We start from the raw sequence: 13,918 nt of genomic DNA on the forward strand, positions 1-13,918 counted from the left end.
ATGCCTGGAACTTATGAGTAATAACCATCTTTTAACTTACAGAACTTGCATTTTGGCCAGACCCCAGAAAGCACCATCGGTCAGCTTGCTTATGTTGTTTCGCTGGAGCTTCAGAACTTCTAATCTGTCCAGTCCTTGAAACGTCAGGCCATCTATCAGACGAATGCGATTCCGGTTCAGCTCCCTAAAATTGCCAACAGCACAGAAGGGTGTTAAAAGACCATTGTTTTCCAGTGGGTTGAAGCATTGTATCCAAGTGCAAGGTATACACAGCCCTTTGGTGAACAGAAGAAACTTCTGGGTCCAACCCTATCGAGACCAAGACCACTCTCAACATTACTTTGAGCTTTTGTATTAAGAGTCTCTGGACAGCTACAGAAATAATTTAATTGAGGTTGCCCAGAGAACAATATTTAATGTGCAACTATGAATGTAGCAGAAGAGGCTACTGAAGGGGCACTGCTGATGAGGTGGCCTTCTGAGCAGTGAGCATTGCTGCTGGTTCTTGAAAAAGGGATGGGAAGTAGGGAGCAATGTGGTGGCAGAAAAGTCAGGCAGGCTCCATCCCCAAGCCCTCTCCTTCGCAGGAACCAGCAGTAACGTTCACCTGTGTTCAGAAGGCAGGTGAGCAACGCTGCCCCACCTGTGCTGCCCTACGGATCACTACTCCTACATACAGTAGCCCCTCCATAGCTGCACAGCATTAGAAGCTGTGAATGCCCTAAAAATATTCAAAGAAGGTTATCACAGAGGAAAACTGAACTCCAAACCCGTTTTCTGCACAGGATTTGCAGTGAGGGAAACAGGAATCTTCTATGAATCCACTGTTTGAACAGGTGACCGGTTACTTTCACCGGAGGGAAGTGCCTGACCGAAATCCTACTTGTTAGCTTGTGTAAAATTTAAGAGAGATTCACAAGTTATTTTGTCTCTGCATATAAAAATCTCCATTGTGTTTTTTTAATGTCAATTGAAATCATATACTAAATGGTGCGCGATCCAGCCTTTGAGTCGGGTTCCAAGCGTTTAGAAAGCAGCAAGCGAATGTTGAAGCCAAAGGTCAATTATCTGCGCACAAAGCACCTTCGCAGATGCAGATGTGTATTTGTGATCAAATGCAGCCCACACTACGCTCTGACTGCCCAAACAACAACGTGTGTGCTAACTCATCAAAAGCACCATTTTGCCCATCTAAATGTCAACCACACACTTTAACAGCCTTCCCTTGTTGTAGTTTTATTACCAAATAAAAGACCCATGTGTGGTCTTGAAAACAGGGTTTCGAGAAAGCCCTCTGACCTAATTCGCTTTCACTGCCCTCTTGTGAAACAAAGGGAGTAACAAAAAGGAACGAGAAAAATAAATGCACCGGCTGGATTGACAAGTGCAGTTCTAAGTTCTAAGTAATTAATGCTGCTATTATTATTATTATTATTATTATTATTATTATTATTATTATTATTAGTTTCAGATTACTCTCCCAACAGGGCTTTTTCTCTCTTTCTTTTTTAAAAAAGAAGTCAAGGCCATGCAGAACCACCAGGAATAAAACCCAACCTATTCCTAATTTGCTTTATTAGGTGTCACCATAGGGCCATTAAAATATAGTTTATCCAACATTTTATGGACGTGAAGGAGGATTGCATTTGGTGAGCATGTCCTCAGGGAACGTTTGTCTCCATAAAGTTTGGTTGCCCATAATTAAACTGCACATTTCTACTCACAGTTGTGTTAGCTTGGGCAGCTTGAATGCTTTAGCAGGAAGCTGGGTGATCCTGTTTTTACTCAGGCGAAGCGTTAGAAGGGATCGTGACAGGCTATCAAAAGCCTTGGTCTCCAGGATGCTGATTCTGTTGCTCCCCAGGTGCCTGTAATAATTCATCACAGAACATTTAAACGGCTGTGTCAGAGGTATTGGCTGTTCACTCTTTATCTGAGTGGCTGGTGACATTAGACACATCGTGTGTTTTTTATTATTTTAAAAAATCCAATGTCCCCCCCCCAGACAAGACAAGCCAATTTTTCCATTAGCACAATTTAGACAGCTGATGATAAGAGATCCCCAGAGGGACCTCAGCACCTTCAACCTCCCAGAGGAATCAGTAGCTGACACATCCCATGTCAGAAGTGAAGGGGTACAGAGCAAACATATACTATAGCCTAGCAGGAAGAGTGCAATTATTGGAATTTAGCATCTATCTTCAGTTTGACTTAAATACTGGCTCATACTACATAGCTTCTATTCTTGGATGCGTTTTTGTTTTTTGTTTTAACAGAACCCAAAGTCCATCAAACAGAGCCAAGTGCAAAATGAGGGCTTGCAGGATGGCAAAGCAAGATGCAAAAGGCTGACTCAGGAGGAATAGTCAATTACCTGTATAAACACTGACAATTGTGAGCCAGTGTTGGAGAACAGCCTTTACCAAAGGTGTCATGGACTTTGAAGATGCTCAAACTCAGGACAAAAGGGAGAAACGTGCTAAGAGGAAGGCACATTTGGCAAACCCTCATCGTTATCAACTCCCACCCGGAAACCTATGTCCCCACTGTGGAAGGACGTGTGGATCCAGAACTGGCCTTCACTTCACTGTTAAGACCATGTTCATGGAAGACAATCTTACTCAGCTATGAGTGATCGCCAAAGAAGAAGTAACCCATCAACTGGGATAATTAGGATACACAAGTATAAATCTCCATCCAATTTGCTGCACACCAGGTGATTAAAATAGCCTAGCCTGTATGTGTGTAAGGAGGTGTGGGGAGAGAAGAGCCTTTTGTTGTTGCTATTGCTGAACAACTGACAATCAGAATCCCTAGGAATTCATCCAGTAATCTAGCCAGTGGTATTTCAATCTATGTTCTGTCCACCCCTACTCAATTTCAATAATGCATAGTGAAAAGTGAAAGACACAGTATTCTTAGCACTCAAGTTTCATTTCACAGCATTAAACGTTGTAGCTCTTGAGGGTCACATAACGCAATGTTTACAAAAATATGTCTTTACCAGTACAAATTTTTGCCTCTGAGCTTCTGCTGCAGACCATTTTGTAGAAAATAAAAATCAGAAAACCGCCGCACATCAACGTTCAGTATAGTTCAGCTGTGACATAATCCAAGCCAGAAGTCACAATTTGTCTTTCTCCTTTCTTTATAAAAACAGACATTTACAACCGTGTACAACCCTGCAGCACGAACATTTTCATAATATGTGATGCAGTAAAAAGAGAGCAGAGAAGTTTTGATTAAAAATCCCATACAAATAATTGGCACTTGGCCTCTCTCTTAGTGGTGCACAATCAAGCTTCTGTGGCTCATTCTCTTCTCCAACTCCTGCTCTCCACTGCCCCCCCAAACCCTGTTCTCTTTGCTACAGCAAGTGGGAATAAGAGAATGCAGCAGCCTAGGAACCAAAGACCCCTGCCTTGGATTACTGCTGTGTTCAGCTTTCTTGCTCCATCATATGTCTGTTTAAAACTGTCAGAAGAGAGCAAGCGAAAGGAACAACAAGGAGTTTTTTTTCAACCCACATCATACGTAATGTGATCACTTAAAGAACTGAGATAATATGCGCACACACACAAAAGGACAAGCAACACACAACTGATTTATAATCCATCCCTGTAATCCAATTTTAAAAGAAATAGGTTTTAAAAGTCAGCCTTTGGTGTATAAACAGATACTTTCCCATAAAATGTTTAAATAAAGTGGGGGTGGGGGTGGGGAGAACTTACAGGTCCTTTATACGAAGCCCCACTGGAAAACAGCCACTTCGGATTTCCGTGATGTTATTCGAGCTCAGATCTAACGTTCCCAGGGCAATATAGGGCTCCAGTTGGCTCGCTTCAATGCTGGAGATCTTGTTGCGATTCCTGCAATACAGAAAGAAGGAGAATCTGACATAATCCACTTTTCCCTCCCTTGTGCATCTAATAAACAAGTCTCCCCTAACTTGTTTGGCTCCAGGATGGCATGCAGTCCATTTTATGGAGACAATTAGATTAGATTTTTATTATTATTATTACTATTTGTAAAGGTATGAGAATACCTTTTATTAGACAGGTATATGCTGGCATAGACAAGCTTTCAAGTTACACAGCGCAGCTCACCAGGCAGAATAGGAGGAAGACTTCAAAGCTATTCGTTTAGATGTAATACAAGAACAAGGCCATATGAGAGGCCTCCTACCTACAAGCTGGGTCAAACGGAGCAAAGTTATGTAAATTCTTTTCAGTCACTTCCGCTATATAAAACTATGCATTGCCCAGCTGGAATGACACAAGGCAGGTGTGTGTGTATAAACCTACTGGAATTTTGCAACATATAAGCCAATGGTCCATCCTCATCAGTGTGTGGTTACCTGCATTTGACGGAAGCACCAGAGTTAGTCTAAACTGACTCTCTGTGTTGATCGGAGACCAGAAGCCAGGAATGTGTAGTGTGAGGAAACAGTACCGATACAAGGGGGCAGGGGTCCACAGAAGAATCTTATTTTGTCACCAATGTCGGATAAGCCACTTTCATCAACCTGATTTGGCCACACTATAGGCATCTAGGACCATTTAAGTAAAATCAACCAACCATACTCGAGCGCCATTTCTGTCATAAGCACACAAAGCAGACCCATAGGCAGTTGGGACCCATTGCAGTGCCACCCTCTGTCCTAGGTGGACCTCAACAGCTTCCCCTACTCCCACCAAGCTCAACAACTGACCTAGTTATGGTCTAACTTGGCTGGAGAAAATTATACTAAATGTGAGGTGGTTTTTTGTGGTTATTGTTTAGAGGAGATGGAGCTGTTAATTAAAAGAGCTCCACCACCATTTGCAGAGTGGGGTAAGGAAATCAGCCAAGACTACAACCATGCTAGTTTGGGTGTAGCCCAAACTACATTGATTTCTATCTTGTCACTCGTCCACCTACTTGCCATTTAGAGCCTATTCAAGTTGCACCATCGGTTGTCATCGTAGGGGAGAGCAGGTAGGGTGACAGTCAAGATTGCACCTTGCAGCAAACAAACACCCAGCCTTCCTAGCCTCTGCAACACCATACCTTTCCCAAAAACTGTCGTACCTTTGAAGTCCATTCGACTTCCAAAATGTTCGGAAACCAAAACACAGCTTCTGATTGGCTGTAGGAAGCTCCTGCAGCCAATTGGAAGCCCCATCGGATGTTCGAGTTCCAAAGAATGTTCGCAAACCAGAACAGCCATTTCCGGGTTTGCAGTGTTTGGGAGCCAAAACGTTCAATTTCCAAGGCGTTCGGGATCCAAGGTACGAGCATAATAATGTGCTGGGACTTTTTAGCATTCGCTACATGAAACTCTGATTACTCCACATGGACAAGCATTCCACTGAAGTCCTCCAGTATATGCTATTCACAATTCACATCTCTACAGATGAAGCATACTGACCTTGAACGCTTTGTGCAAGAGGCACATATATCCTGTTGCCCTTCAAAATGTGCAACCTGGTCTTACATGTGTTAACCTGATAGTAAGCCCCGCAGAGTTCAATGCGACTCAGTCTCAGCTAAGAGAGCCTTGGTGAGTCTTGCACTTTCTTGGGACACAGATGACATGCAGACACCACCCTCCAAACCTCCTTATATCAATGTACTTATTTCTTAATAAGGTGTTACATTATTGTTCACAATTTGAAGCACATGTCATAGTAAAACAAAAGGTAAGAAATGTGCCCATGCGCTAGAGGTGGAGTGAGAAATGACAGAGCAAAACAGGTGGGGCTACTTCAAAAGGATCATGGCTTTTCTAGGAATACTGGAGTATCCCTTAAGAGAAGCTAAGGTTACACCTTAATCCCAGTGGGTAGGCCGGTGCTAAACGTCTTCATGGTTTTTTATTGATAAATCTTTTTGGCAGCCTTTTCCACAAGTACAAGTGGGAGGGGGAAGACTTTCCTTCCGCAGGGTGAAGGCTATTTTTGGTTTGCCATGAGGAGAATGGGGAGGCAGGGGGAAATTGCACGGTTGGCCTTCATCTAGTATCAGCTTTCAGCATTGGCCCGGCTTTGTTAATTTAGGGAGTTGGGGGTGGAAGGAAGCCTTAATACAGCAAAAACCCCATTAAAGCACCACCTGCTATAAGCATCAAAACCAAAAGGAAGCTTCAAACGAGAGGGGAGCTCTGCACCTCCCTTTTCGTTCTATTAATATTCAGATATGTACATGCGGAAGGAGAACAATTAAACCACCTAGAAATGCCTTCTACCAGAGGACATGCAAGGTCTCGTGATATAAAGGGCTGCCAGACCATGACTGGAGATCTAGATCAAAAAGAGGTCACATGGGATGAATCAAGCACTGTTGCTAGGAATGGGCCTTCTGGCTTTCGGTCTCTTAAGCAGTCGCTTGCTTAGTCACAGCCAGTTTCAACTTCTACATTCTATAAAAACCATCCAGATCAGCCTTGCTTCAAGAGGTAGCCATCCCAGCAACATGCCAACTGAGATAAAAGAAGGGTGCAAGAAAGAATTCAGGATTTATGACCACACTGGGAGAGGTTTTTTGTTCACGGTGTTGCTATTTTACTTTTATGGTTTGGTGCGTTAAAAATGCCCTAACGATGCTCTGCTTATGTTTCATAAATGTAATGGATGTAAGTAAGAGACGCTATCCCGAAACCTAAGCCCACCTTGAAAAATGGGCAGGTAGGGGGAAATAGGTGAGGGAAAGGTAGAGATGGGAAGTTGTGCTACAAAATGTTTGGAAGAAACTATTAATAATTGGAAGGAGGAGGGGAAGCAGCAGCAGCAGACTCTAAGCCCAGCTGAGACTGGTTCCAACACACCAGTCTGTGCATAATTCCAACCTAAGTAATGTTCAAACTTGCATCTACCACTCTATCTTAACTGATCAGCATGCAGAGAGGCATATTCATGATCAGCTAAGGAAACACATGACAGCTCCCAAACCATTTCAGTCCATTTGATGTCAGATGTGTATGGTACTACAGATGGATATCAAGGGAATCAAAGTCAGCTCCTCAGCCTCTATAGGCTCTGGGTGATGAAACATCAAACAGGGACCATCATCTGAGGGAAAGCTTTTCAACAAAGCCCGTTCAAGTTTTGAAAGCAGAAGCGTCACCGAGGTGCACACTCTCTTTTTCTTCTGCATGGTCTCCAATCCATACCTGAGGGTGGTCACACATGAGGCACTCTAGATGGATCAATATGGGAGCTGCAATTCAGCAACATCTGGAGACCACCGCGTTGGCTATCCCCTAGTTTAAGGACACAGATCTGTGTACTCTACCAGCTGCAATAGTGGGTCAATGTAATATATATGCTTCCCACTAATCTGCATTAAGAAAAAAACACCTACGAGCAATGTTCCTTGCTCCACACTAAAAGCCTCTGCTGACCCTTTAAGAGTGTAACACTTCGAAAAGGAAACTGCAGTCTCTTTAAGTATGTTCTTCAGGCAGGAAGTGAGTATCCGTAAAAGTAGCCCCCACTTTGTGCTCCGAGGCCACCGAATCACTAGTTCCCAAGAGAAAGCTTGGCAGATTCTCAAGCCCCATTGCAGAGAGGCTGTTTGTTCAGGTGGAACTCACATACATAACAAGAGCAGGCCAGGGGCTGGATATGCACTCCTGACATGCTTGGGTCAGCCGCTGTACGCTGCACACACCAGTCTCTTAATTAGCTGCAGCACTGGCCCTGGAGCGAGATGGGCGATATGCTTGCTTTGTAACAAAAGGGAGAGAAGCAGGCCAGCTCCTACCCTAATCTCCTGTCCATAAGGAACCATTCCTCTCCATAAGACGGGAAAAGAACAGTCCGTAAATACGGCCTACACAGCAGTACAAATACGACCAGGGTTGATGCTAAGGGGTGAGGCTTAAACCAACTGAGCTCTGGCAGAAAAGATTTCCCACCCACCTCATTGTTTAGCACTGTCTCATAACCAGGGGCAGGGGACATTTTTTCACCCCAAGGCCCACGTTTCCTTCCAGGTAAACACATGGTGGCTACATGCCAGTGTTTGGGCCGGCTCAGAGGCAAAAGTGGGTGCAGCTCATCCAATCCACAGATGACACCAAACTGGGAAGGGTAGATAATGTCACAGAAGACAGAACCAAGATTCAAGGTGACCTTAATGGTCTGGAGACCTGGGCCCAAACTCACAAAATGAATTTTGATAGAGACAAATGTAAGGTTCTGTACTTAGGCAGGGAGAACCAGATGCACAAATATAAGATTTTTTTGAGGGGGGGAGCACCTGGCTTACTAGCAGTACATAAGAAAAGGATCCAGGGTTCTCAGAGAATCACAAGCTTAACATGAATCAACAATGTGATGCACTGTGTACATTTTTGCCTCTGTACCGTAGGTTAGGATATACACACACTCTCACACGTATTCCTCTCTATCCTATCCCCAAGCAGCCAGCAGGCATCATCAGAGTCCTAGGGTTGTGGCTTTACTGTGGCATGGTGGGCTCTAATCCACAAAAGCACATGCATTGTTTTTTATGGTGCCACAAGTCTTTGCTACGGAGTGATGCCAGAATAGCTTGTGGAGGACTGCAGAACACTGTTTGCTTACGTGAGTATCACCTTCGTGCTACAACTTCACCGCCAACCACCTGCATTTTGCAGCACAGGAAAAATCAATAAGTTTTGCATAAGTGGGAATTCCAACCATCAATGCTAGGCAGAGCGAAAGTCCACAGCAGGAACAAGGGAGTGGGTGGCGACAGGACACCAACAGGCACTAACAGGAGGTGGAAAATTAGGTCAATGAACTGATAGCATGGGACATTTCATACTTCTGTTTACTTCCTGGCACCTGGCACAACAGGATCCTCCTGCAAGTTAGAAGAAATGAGCCACAACAAACTTCCTGCAAGCCTGTTAGAAGGCTGAGCTGGCTCAATGGACAAGCCAGTTTATTCGGATCAAAATGAGAAGACAAACCAAGATTCAGGTAAACCGAAAGCAAATCCTTTGTCTGGAAGTAAATCCCTCCAGCTTGGGCACATAGCAATAAACCCAGGTTTAGGGCCAGGTGTGAATATGGCTACTGATTTCTCTGGCATAGCTCTTCTGCAGTGAACCTTTGTTATTCCTATTTTAGAATTCAGGAACCGAGGCAAACCTTGAGTTTGCAAACTGAGCATGGGTCCCCTGTTGATGAAAATGGATTTGAGCCATCAACCACGATCTTCCGTTTGGCCCACAGGTCAACAATTGATGGGGTTCAACAAGGCAAAGCTGGCAAAAGACGCCACACCAAAATCCTATCTCCTAGTCAGGCTACCTTCCCCGGGTGCCTGTCAGCAACTACACAGCATTGACAGCGCCCAATTAAGCATGATGAGTTTCCAGCGTTTCCTCTCTTGACTTTGACAAGAGTAAACAAAAGCTCGTTTCTATTTCTAGGTTGCTGTATCTCAGGCAGCCTCCATTAGGGGGACTCCTGGCTATTTAGTAAGTGTGTGAGCCCATGCACGCACACATAAGCTCATTGATTACCTCATTCCTGGGTTACATCACTTTAGCCTTCGCACCACAAGCCAAACAAGCTACACAGGAAGCCTCAGGTGTCCATCTCATGGGCCGGCAGCCCAAATGTTTTTCCAGAGTCCATGTGTGGCAAGCCACCACACAGGAGCCTACACATTGACTCCGTTCACATCCCCACCTGCCTTGCCAACCTCATCTGACCAACATGAAATTCACACTCTGTTTGAACAGCTGCTCAGAACCATGATTTTAAAAAGTAAAACAAAAATCCTACTATGATTTGTGCCAAGCATCCCTAGGCCTTGGTGACTAGAGGTTAGAGCAGGGCATCAGACTGGGCATCTTCTTCTCCCCTGCCCTCTTGGTTCAATGTGTAGATTCAGGGCCCTGACTCCAGGCAACCCCCCAGGGCCGTCTCCCTAAACTACAGTTATACCATTAGATGCCACCAAACTTAGGTTTACACATTTTTATATCAAAGCATAATAGCTGGTAGTCTCAGACTCTATAGAAGGCATGGCCAGACTTGGCCCTCCAGATGTTTTGGGACTACAATTCCCAACATCCCTGACCACTGGTCCTGTTAGCTAGGGATGGTGGGAGTTGTCGTTCCAAAACATCTGGAGGGCCAAGTTTGGCCATGCCTGCCCTATAGAATCATAGAATTGTAGAGGATCATCTGGTCCAACCCCCTGCAATGCAGGAATCTTTTTGCCCCCTGCAGGGCTCAAACCCATGACCTTAAGATCAAGAGTCTCATGCTATACCAACTGAGCTACAGAAGGCAGGCTGGTATTGATCAAGGGCAAAGTCAAACTATGGAACTTGCTCCACTAGGAGGCAGAGAAAGCCACCCACTTGGATGGCTTTAAAGGAGGATTAGACAAATTCATGGAGGTAAAGGCTATTGATGGCTACTAGCCATGATGGCTGTGCTCCACCTCCACAGCTGGAGGCAGCAATGCTTCTGAATACCAGTTGCAGGAATCCACGGGAGAAGAGTGTTCTCTTGTGCCTATGCTCTCCTTCTTGCCTTCCCAGAGGCATTTGATTGGCCACTGTAAGAACAGGATGCTGGACTAGATGGGCTATTGGCCGGATCCACCAGGCTATTCTTATGTTCTTTGCCTAGAGAAAATCCCACTAGACCCCTCTCCCTGTAGTTTATGAGCATTGCACCAAATGCATGTCTGAAAGCCAATATGCAGTGCCAATGAACAAAAAATCCAGTTGAATGAATGGCCAACTATGCTCTTCTACCCATTAATATCACCTTAAGGATGTAAAGTCCTATGCCCATTTACCTGGGAGGAAGCACCATTGAACTTCATAGGTCTTACTTCTGCGAAAGCACGGACAAGGTTGCACCCTTAACTCAAATAATTACCATTTTTGCTTGGCCATACTTGAAATGGCACCACGAAACCTGAGGCAGGAAAAGGCTTGATTCGAAAGGTATTATTCTCAGTGCTGAAGAATTTATCAGCTCCATTGCTTCTGAAGGGTTTAGAACAACCAGAAATCTCCAAGGTAAAGCCTAGCAAGCTTCAAGTCAGTGACACTGGCCTGATTTTTTCAGAGAAGAATAGCCAGATAGCTTTCAGTTGTGAACAAAAACTGTATCTCTCATCATAAACCTGTGGCGTTTGGGGGGGAAACATTTTTTAAAACCTGTTTGGTCCAATAAAAATATAGTTATTCTAACAAATATCCACGTTCTTCTTTATAGCTAGAATGTCATGTGGTTTTCAGTGTTTGTTGTTTTAAATAATTAAAACTCTCTCTCTCTCTCTCTCTCTTTTGCTTTATGGGGAGCAGTTTTCTAAGCCTTTAGCAATCTGTCCCGCGGCTGCCGTTAACGCAGATTAAAGTGTGTGTAGAGATAGGGCAGAGCCTTAGTCTACCAACAAGCAGAAGAGAGATGTATCTACCACAAAATTACAAAACCTGTTGCAATTTCAAAGCAAATTGTGATGCCTCTCTTGCACTCATAATTACTTTGCTCGTTGTGGGTGAAGCCGCTTTCATTGTGCTTTTTATCGAGGAGCTGATACAGGTCCACTTGGGACCCAAGAGGGCAGAAAGTGCTTTCTGAAGGGACTACTTGTAATATATTTCTCTGACATGATGAACCATGATATGCTTAAGGTGCAGATCCCAAGCTAAGTGCGGACAGCTATGGGGTTAATTCAAAAATTGGAAAATCTTAGCTGACCGCGCATGTGAACACTCATTCACTCTCTTTCACCTCCCAAAGATGTACTGTTAGAAGGCAGTTAATGGACATACCCTGCTCTGGCCAGCAGATACACGGGGCGCGGGGGAGAAACAAGGAGGAAGAGGGATGGGAAGTATCTGGTACGCTTACATTAGGTCTTCTCCACTAAGGCTGCAAACCCACTCCAACATACCTCAGATAAAAATAGTGTCGTCCCCCCACGCCGCTGCCTCCAAGGCAGAGGCCAAATTAAGCAAGCCAGAGCCAAGACGTTCTTAGGGGCATTCAAGTGACCCGGATCTCGTTTTCATACAAACAGGAAGTGCTGCTTATTGGATGGGGGAGGAGGGAGAGGGAGGCATGGAGCTAAGAAATGTGTTAGAAACGCATGGATCTGAACTCCCAGCAGTACGTTGAAACGCTGTACTGAAGGGAAATCGGGATCTCCATGTCACCGTGAGAAGCCGTGATGGATAAAGGGTTTTGGCGACGGTCCTGGGATTTTTCAGGGCAGTTGGACAGTACGAGGCTGCAATCCTGAACATTTGCACTGCAATTCTCGAGGTTTTTTTAGCTAAGGCACCAGCCTCTCCAGTGGCGCTTACTCCTTAGTAAACATGTCCAGGCATGCATCTTTAATGGGGCAGATCCAGCACACATTTTCCTTTCTCGGTGATCACCGTTGAGCTTCTTTTTGAGCAGCTGCTTGTAGGCTTTCCTGCTGAAATCAGATAGACAGGGTGGGGCTTCGAAAGGGCAGCCCTTCACAGGCAAAAGGAATCTCTGTGTAAGCAACTCATAACCTCCAGGGATTTAATCAAGTGTCTCAACTGCTCAATCACCATTTCTCTAGACAAAACTAGATTTCATGTAAAAAAAAAAAAGGGGGGGGGAGACACTGATCAAAAGAAAAAAGTAAAACAAAAACAAAACTCTGTTCCCCACAGGCCCCACCCTGACTCTAGCTACATTCAGCTGAAGATACGGAATTTGGGGTTTATCACAGTTCAGAACTGAAAAACAAAGTTTTTGGGGAGGCTGCTTCTGCTTTTGGATCCTAGAAGAGGCACTGTTGTATGAGCTTGAGACAAAACGCTTAGACAACTTTTACACACCAGTTCCCCCCTCCCCAACCCCTTAATATATCATATAAGAGGGAGCCAAATTCGGTACATGTCACTGTGCTGGAATCTCAAGCTCTTTCCAAAGTAGGAACTCTGCAAGCTCTAGGAACAATTATGCACTACTCAGTCTAGCAGGATATTGGCTCTTCTTTCTTGGATTGCTGTGGATAGAGGCTCTCATTACATAATCAGGCATGCAGACTCATATCCAGAGCCTACTTTGGGACTGGGGGCAGGGAGGGTGAAACTCTACACAGACAAAATCCAGCGTGAATGTTTGCAGGGCTTTCTTGCTTGGCCAGACAGAATATGGCTACGTTAAAAGAACAGGCATTTTTGAAGCCGGAAGTGAAATCTATGGGGTATGCTAGATAGAAAGCTAGCTAGATTTCTATGCTAGGAATCTATGGGGTATGCTAGATATTCTAATCTCAGGCAAACTGCTTCTTTTTTTTTTCTATAATCACCACACAATTTAATGTGCTTGGAAGGTACAGTTAGACTCAAGAGACTGAATGGATAACAATGAAAGCAAAACGTTTCTAGCTTATTTCTGACACACCACCAGATCAGACGTAATACGCTGAGTTATTAGGAACTGGGCAGCAGAAGCCTAGTTCCAAAGACAATGGAGCACGGCTGTTCCATTACGCTTGGAAATGGAGAGGCCTAGACGAAATACTGCACCAGATGTCCAACTTGATTTTGCAAGAAAGGTGTTGCCAAACTAGCGCAAGTTCAGAGAGCAGGAAACATGGTTAAGAAGAGATGGGTATTCTGCTGCAGAAGAGAAGTCTGCGGCACCATATGCACCTATTTAGGAGAGCAAGTGTAGAACAGAGATTTTCTACCTCAATGAGAACAGTGTAGAACAGAGATTTTCTACCTCAGTGAGAAGGCCTCTACTAAGCTAAGATGTAGAGCAGCCTTCCCCACCCTGGTGCCATGCAGATGTTTTAAGACCGTAGGTCTCCAACTCGCAGATCACGAGGCTATCACAGCTGTTGCTGTCATGCTGGACTCCAGCTGAGGCTGACCAAAGGAGGACTACATGCGGTGTCTGGGCGAGAGCAAATTCTTCCAATGAGA

At 44.6% G+C, this 13,918-nt stretch overlaps 1 protein-coding gene across 1 annotated transcript in view; it reads right to left on the minus strand.

The window, feature by feature from the left end:
* LRIG1 (leucine rich repeats and immunoglobulin like domains 1) overlaps positions 1–13,918 on the minus strand; it is a 127,037-nt gene that overhangs the window by 32,988 nt on the left and 80,131 nt on the right. Inside the window, exons 4-6 of the mRNA XM_081184000.1 lie at positions 3,732–3,869; positions 1,725–1,868; positions 41–184 (exon numbers count right to left, since the gene is read on the minus strand). Coding sequence (XP_081040126.1) covers positions 41–184; positions 1,725–1,868; positions 3,732–3,869 — 426 coding nt within the window. The remainder of the gene's footprint in view (positions 1–40; positions 185–1,724; positions 1,869–3,731; positions 3,870–13,918) is intronic.

The sequence above is a fragment of the Podarcis bocagei genome (genome assembly GCF_964188305.1).
Source record: "Podarcis bocagei genome assembly, chromosome: 2".
Taxonomy (NCBI): Eukaryota; Metazoa; Chordata; class Lepidosauria; order Squamata; family Lacertidae; genus Podarcis; species Podarcis bocagei.